At 39.4% G+C, this 8,033-nt stretch overlaps 1 protein-coding gene across 1 annotated transcript in view; it reads left to right on the top strand.

The window, feature by feature from the left end:
• LOC137298414 (uncharacterized) overlaps nucleotides 1-8,033 on the top strand; it is a 34,361-nt gene that overhangs the window by 24,970 nt on the left and 1,358 nt on the right. Inside the window, exons 8-13 of the mRNA XM_067830676.1 lie at nucleotides 3,387-3,530; nucleotides 4,036-4,079; nucleotides 4,838-4,971; nucleotides 5,415-5,757; nucleotides 6,646-6,894; nucleotides 7,712-7,862. Coding sequence (XP_067686777.1) covers nucleotides 3,387-3,530; nucleotides 4,036-4,079; nucleotides 4,838-4,971; nucleotides 5,415-5,757; nucleotides 6,646-6,894; nucleotides 7,712-7,862 — 1,065 coding nt within the window. The remainder of the gene's footprint in view (nucleotides 1-3,386; nucleotides 3,531-4,035; nucleotides 4,080-4,837; nucleotides 4,972-5,414; nucleotides 5,758-6,645; nucleotides 6,895-7,711; nucleotides 7,863-8,033) is intronic.

Consider the following 8,033-nt stretch of genomic DNA (forward strand, 5'->3'; position numbering starts at 1 on the left):
CTGGAAACTCCATCTTTCTGCAGTTTATCAGATGCTTCCATATTTTGCAGCTTCAAGACATAACATGTATGCCAAGAGTGCACTCATCTATTTACAAAATATGTGTAGGCTACCTGATGATCACCCTGATGTTTACATCAACTTCATGAATGGCTACCATGTACTTCGTAGAAGTGAGAGATATTGGGCAGGACTTTCAACTGATCTTATAATTGAACAAGTCTTGATGAGGAGCTTGAAGTCAAGAGGTGGCTTGACAAGAGGAAGAGGAATGACTGAAATGCAGCGTTCTCTCTGGTTCCTCTCAATGCCAGCATGTGCAGAAGTGAGTAATTCCATGCAAGAACTCACAAGTATATCCTTTGCAACTGACTACAACCACAAGGATGCAAGAACTACCAGACTAGCAAGAGATTCAGAAGACATTCTTCAAATATTGCAGTACCTAGAAGACAGAAACCCTCTCTCTCAAGATTCCACTCTGAGGAGTATTGCTACTGGCATGACATCAGAGACTTCTGTGAATGTTGACAAGGCAAAAGAAGTTGGGAATTGCATTTTGAAAAAGATGACACGAAACAGTGTAGGAGATTTCAGCTTCAGAAAGAAAGACCAAGCCATTACACTTGCCTCACAGTCATCACTGAAGATTGATGGTGAAACAGTTCAAGTGGATCCACAGTTGTTGTTGCAGCGCCTAATTGCTGCAGCAAACTGTTCACAGGAGGTATTAGCAGATGTATTCAGATATGAAATGTGTAGCCACCCACCTGCCCTCTTTGATTCTCATGCTCTAATGAGGCAATCTAAGAAATCAGTTCTTGCAGATTCCATGTGGTCACTGTTGCCTTCATCTCAAATATCCCTTCCTGAAAATGTCCACTATGTGCTGGATGGTGGTTCTCTTCTACATCGAATTCCATGGTCCTATGGTATGACATATGAAAAGATTCTGGCTTTGTATGTTGACTATGTGAAGGTGAAGTACAATATGGCAGTAACTGTCTTTGATGGCTATGGAGAAGAGATGACAACAAAAGACACTGCCCATCAAAGACGTACCAAGGGCGTAACATCACCAGTAGTCAAATTCTGTAAGGACATGAAACTGACAATGAAAAGAGACCATTTCTTTGCTAACCGTCAAAACAAGCAGACATTCATCTGTCTCTTACGTGAGTCACTAGCGGAAAATGGATTCATAACTCACCAAGCAAATTCGGATGCAGATCTCCTCATTGTTCAGAAGGCTATAGAAGGATCAAAACAGGGACCAACAGTTCTCATCGGGGAAGACACAGATCTTCTTGTTCTCCTATGCTATCATGCTGATACAAAGTCACAGCTATTCTTCAAGTCAGATGTAAATCAAGGGAAGCAAAAGGAACAGAGGATCTGGGATATACCGAAAACAAAAGCTATCCTTGGCTCTCATATATGTGAGAACATACTGTTTGTTCATGCCCTACTTGGGTGTGACACGACATCCCGGCTATATGGACTCGGCAAAGGACTTGCCTTGAAGACCATTGATAAATGTTCTCATTTTCTGTCTCAGGCGCTCATTTTTCATGATCCAGAATCTTCACATGGTGATGTAGCAAAGGCAGGAGAAGAAGCTCTGGTATGCCTGTATGGAGGAAACCCTGGGGTAAACCTTGACCAACTCAGGTACAGGAAATTCTGTGAAAAGGTGTCAATGAGTTTTTCATGTGTCCAGCCCCAGTCATTACCCCCAACTCAAAATGCAGCTCAGTTCCACAGCTACAGAGTGTTCTATCAGATTCAAGAATGGGCAGGCAGATCAACTGACATGAACCCGGCAGATTGGGGTTGGAAAATCTGCCAAGGCAGGTTAACACCTATTCAGACAAATATGCCAGCAGCTCCCCAGTCACTCCTGAAAGTGATTAGATGCAACTGCAAAACCGAGTGTACGTCCATGAGATGTTCTTGCAGGAAACATGGTCTTGACTGTTCCACTGCATGTGGCGAATGCAGGGGTGTCAGTTGTGCCAATTCAAGTGTAACTGATCAGGAAGATGGAGACTAACATATTTTTAAGTTGGCTGAAAGCTCCAAATCCAAGATTGTGTGATGAGTCTTCAATGAAATGGTGACAGATTCAGTTTAAACATTGGAATTATTTACTACTATTTTCAAATAGCCTAGCATCTTTTGAACTGACTGATTCATGTAAACAACAGCAACAGCAACAACGTGAAATTATTGAACTTGTCCAACTATGGCACGTCTCTGATTATCTGATCTGATTAATCACATGGAAACATGTTTATTTCGTAGGTTTTAGCAGGTAATCTTATTAAATAAGCTTAATAGATACCAGTTGTTACACAAATCACATACTGACTTCTAACACCTTTCAAAGGAATATTTGCAATGGTCTTTTTCATAAGTTTTGCCTGTGAATAATGCTAATTAATTAAAAATCAATTAAAACTTAATTAATGATGGTGTAGTTAAGTTTATGATGTTTGTTAAGTAATAACTGTCAGTGCCTTGCCATAAGCTTTAAAATGAGGTGTTATAACCTATATTGCATTCAAAATAACAATTTTCATATTTTTTTAAAAATGTTGGTTAATTACTTAATTAATTAAGTCAAATTACAATATTTTCCCCCCAATGGATTTACTAAGACTTTTAGTATGATGTTTACTGATGTTGTCTGAGTACAAAACATTTGGATATATTTCTGTTGCAATTTGTTTAGGGTCAAACACTCATTCTCCTGGCCTAATGTGGGCACGTGTCAGCAAAGGTCGTCCGATAGATCTGGCTTTTCACCCCGCTGTTCCCAGTGGAATTCTAACAGCTTATGACACGATTGCTGATATGAAGCCATTGCCGTATTAACATTGGACTTGGTGCCAAGGAAAGGGTTGCGTCTTGTCCACCTGATCTGCTTGATATTCCCTCACTAATCGACTGATTATTGACAGGCGGTGACCTAATCTGTCTCGTAGACAACCCGGCATTAGTCACACCTACAAGTTGCTGTCTTTTGTCAGACTTTGGCAGAGGGGTTCCACAGAGTGGTTTAAGAATAAGCATGCGATTCACCTAATTTTCTAACAAGAGTGAATGAAACTTGAAACTGTGTTTACATGACGATAGGTGCAAGTGTTTCATATGCTCGACACCTGTTACTTGCAGCATATGCATTTCAGACACGTATAGGTAATTTTGTTATAAGAAAGTAGCAAGTGTTGTGATACCTTTTTCCATGTGTATAATTCTTCTTCTCCTGAAATATTATTTGTCTCCTTGAGTCTGTATTCTAAGTGATTGTATTCTTTCACAACTAGAAATAACACATTGATTAGTTACTAGACATGCTTTATCTATTCACTTGTCTGTTCAAGGTTCAGATGCAGTAGCACATGCTCTAGCACAAATGAAAAATCCAAGTCCCTTGTGGGATAAGGAAAATATTACTTATCGCACAACAATGTGTGACAGAAGAGTTAGAGAAAAACTGATACAGAGAATTCAGGAAATGACACAAGGTAATTTTGTCATTCCTAAATTTCACTCTTTGTGCATGGGTCCTCTAACTGCCACATAACTTTCAGCGCCGTAAAAATCAGGGATAGAGTCAATATTTAACAAACCATGCTTGTCGTAAGAGGCGACTAACGGGACCGGGTGATCGGGCTCGCTGACTCGGTTGACACGTCATCGGTTCCCAATTGCGAAGATCGACGTTCATGTTGTTGATCACTGGTTTTTGTGGTCCTGGCTCGATTATTTACATATGGCTGGGATATTGCTGAGTGCGCGTAAAAGAACAATCAAACCAAACCGTTTACGTGGAAGTTTTCGTTGAATAATCAAGATTAGTGAATCTCTGATTCTGACGTTTTATATTTGAAACAAAAAGTACTGGTGTCAATATATGTTCTCCGGATTTAGGAAGATAACTGATTTTGGTAAATGGCAGTTTATTTGAAGCTTCATGGCGACGGATTATCATCAGCATCAGTTGTATATATCTGTTATTGCTTCTCAAAGGGGAGGCTAATGCAGGGTCCAGTGCTTCTCCGAGGAAGACACGTGTGAGTATATCTAATACCTATAACTAAATGTTTTATGGAAGATATGTGGATGACATTTTTATGCCCTGCTAAGACCATAAAATCTCGTGTAGTTTACGGGACATGAAACGAAGCCACGGGAATATACCTGAAATTTCCAGTTTTGAAAAGCAGCTTGAAATGACGAAAAAACAATTAAAAAATCGAAAAAAATCTTCGACATTTTGAGCCTTAAAAGAAACTTGCAATCAAATTGATGAAGAAAGAAATAACTGAAGTAAAGAGAAAGTAAATGAAGAGTAGAACATAAGTTTAGCTACGACAAATGGCAACACCTTGCTTTCATAGTATTTCTAGTATTTTTCTTTCTCTCCTACTGTGTCGTGCTTTTACCATTGCATAAGTTGTACAATCGATTCTTCTCTTCTATGAAGGTATTGTTTTTGCTATTATGTAACTTGCTTCAGATGTTCCTAACAATCCACATGATTCAAGTGCTTGTAGGTTGGAAATATAGTCGGTTGTTAAAGCCTTACAATCACACAAGTAAGAAAGATTGTGGTGTTTCTGCCTTTTGGCCTTTGTTCCGCATCGATTGATTGTTTGTGTTTGTTTAGAAACTGTAGTTTGAGTGCATCTTCATCCTTTATGTATGTATGTATGTATGTATGTATGTATGTATGTATGTATGTATGTATGTATAATACACCTAGTACTAACAAGGAGGCGTTGAAAGCCTCACAATTGTGTAGTATTTGTATATTACATTGTATTTTCAGACTGTGGTTGAATACAATGGCCATTACCAAGTAACCGTCACGACTGATCCTGAGTGCCTGAAAGACGGAGAGTTTTCAATGGCCCATCAAGGAAAAGATCCGCGAGTCGTTGTGCTCCAAAACATTAGAGATGGGTGATCAGATCTCCATAACATTTTCATTATGGACATGCATATTCATTATTAATAACGGAATAACCAAATGTTCGTATGAAGTTCGTGCATACTTGTGTGTTTGAAAATACATGAATCTACAGCATAAATAACTCTAATAATATCGAAAAACAGATATTTGTATAAAGCTGGTGTGGACGCCATCTTTTGTCGCCCCTTTCGATGTTGTTTAGCATTAACAATAATATCACTGTTACTTATCTTGTACAATACAGCGTAGTCTACAAACCTTGCACTGGGCATACTTTAAGTCAACCAGCATCGATAGGCCTCTTCTTACACTACTGAAATACAGTCACGAATTAGTGGTCGATGTTTATATGACTGCATGCCTAAGAACTGGGCATTAGGACATCCTATGACCCTCACAGCAATAACTAATTCCTTTTATATTATACATCCAGACACCCAAGCTTCAGAAAAATACTACGTCTGTCGTGTGGCATCTCAATCAACTCCAGTAAGGCCACATTGTCCAGGAAGAGAGGTACCGTGGAAGTACGTCTCGTCAAGAGCGTGGATGCAATAGTTGGTGAACGCGTGTTACCCTGGAAGAAGCTTGACGAGGACTCAGTAGCCAAGCTCCCTGACTTCATGCTGTCCGAGTCTGGCAAACAGACACTGGATACGTACATTGCACACATGAATATGACACCTCCACCACAGAACATGGAAGGGGCCGAGCCACTGCAGCAGCTTCAGTGCATCATTGATTACATTATGAAGTTCCAACCTTCACCACCTGGTGTAAGTTGATGTGTAAAGAATACTACGTGTATATCAGACACCATAGCCCAGCTAACAACGTTACTCCATGCATGAGATAGAAGGGACAGGTTCAAATATCCGAAATGACATAAATGTTATTTGTACAGCTGATGTTTTGTGCAGATCAAATTTCACGATGCGCTTTAGAACCAAGACATGGGACTTGCACCAGACATGCTTTCCCGTGTAAAACTTGTTTTATGAAGTAAATTTGGCATTACAAACACATATGAAAGAGACACAATAGACATTGTATAGATAAGAACATAGATGTGAGAGAATTTGTAAAATGTTTCTTTGAGGAGGAACATCACACTGTCTGCGTGTTACTTGTGTATTTCTATTCACATAGAAATAGTGCTTTTCAAAACAAATGGGGCGCATTTCACCTCACACAGAATGTTTTATGGATGTTGTGCAAGCTAAGTGAAAATTGTCGATATGAAGTCAGCTGAAATGTTAGACATGATGATCTCCAAGCAATATTTTGATGTCTGAGGCTGTTAACTTAAGCTTTAAACTTCCTTGCGTAAGATTACCTATTCTCATAATGCATGCTTATCTTATCATATTGATCACCTAGTGCTTGTTATAGGAAACAATCTTCAAAAACACACAGCAAGGTGATGCCATTTCAGCAAATCAGTGGTCAGTATGTGAGGAAAATGTATGATATATTGTGCATAGGCTGTGTGTGCGTGCGTGCTGCAGGGTCGCGAACATTTTCCATGGAAAGGATTTAAACATTATGACAGGCTCTTTCCGCTAATAACACCTTCGATTGTGATCAGAATTCAGCAGTGAGGAAAAGGCCCCTCCTGTATTGTGTTTCAGTTTCCAACACTATAATATACACTTGTGTTGTAGGGGAGGCAGATTATTCTTACCATTGGCGCACCAGATCGGACTGGCAAGAGATTCATCAACACATTCCTCCTGGAAGGTCTTAAGATCTATGAAAACAAACCAAAGATGTTCTTGAAGTTTTCCGATGTAGACCATGCTGAGGCTCTGTTGGCCCATCGGTTGATAGACAAGCAAGAAATAAAATCACTACTTGAAAGCAACAGTGACTGGTTAGAGATGGATCCATCCATTTCTCAACATTTAAGCAAGGTATTTATACACGTAACCCTGACATCAGCAGCTACAGAACTGAGCATGGATACACCTTGGTTCTCAGAACTGTCGCAGTTCTGTAACTGACAATATATGTTTCCACAACTAAAAACAAGCTGCATGTTCAATATTGACATAGGACCATATAACGATATTTCATATCATGTCCTCATTGTCCTAGATGTCCAACGAAACATCAATTATGTGACGAGATAGCCGTGAAGACATGGGTTAGAATTGGCCTTCAGTAACCCATGCTTGTCGCAAAAAACACTAACGGGATCGGGTGGTCAGTTTCACTGACTTCTATGTCATCATATCCCAGTTATGTATATCGATGCTGATCATGCTGTTATCACTGGATTGTCTGGTCCAAACTCGATAGTTTACACACTACCGACATATAACTCAAACACTGCTGAGTGCCTCTTTAAACAATAACCAGCAAAACAACCCATCGTGTCATGTTGTCTGTACCTTACTATTTACTAATTAACCAATCAGCTTGAACTGTTATTTCTAAGTTCAGCGTTTTTAATTGTAGTAGTTCTTGAAAACCTATTATAGATCACAAACAAAACTTTGCACTGGGTTTGAAAACAATCCAACCAATTCTTTCCAAGTTATCGATAGAACAAAACTCTCTTCTTCCCTTGTATAATTACGAAAGAGGGTGGTAAAGTAGTCTGAGGTTATCATGGGATGAATATAAGTCCACATGGTTAAAAAGCCTGTCGTAAATAATTTGCATGAATATTAACTTTATAGCCCATCATTTGATGTGCATGATGAATATAAACAATGTACAATACAGGGTTACGTGAAGCTGATGGTGATTCTAGAGGAAAACTCTTTCCGCATGGTCCAAGAAAAGAATTGGATGTGGAGGACGTTCTTGAGAGGAAGATATCCCTACACAGACCCTGTTCAGCATCGATTGGAGCAGTTCTTGATTCACAATCCAGGTGGGATTATCACTCAAAGCATTAGTGAATCAGCTCATCTGTCTTTGGTGCGAATGACATAAGAATGAATAATCTTAATTGCGATAAAAACATCTGCCCCTTTCCTGTCCCTTTTGATGACAGTGCTGGGAGACGAGAACTTTTGTTGTATTCGTCATGAAGGCATTTCAG

This window comes from Haliotis asinina, chromosome 10 (assembly GCF_037392515.1).
Source record: "Haliotis asinina isolate JCU_RB_2024 chromosome 10, JCU_Hal_asi_v2, whole genome shotgun sequence".
Lineage (NCBI taxonomy): Eukaryota > Metazoa > Mollusca > Gastropoda > Lepetellida > Haliotidae > Haliotis > Haliotis asinina.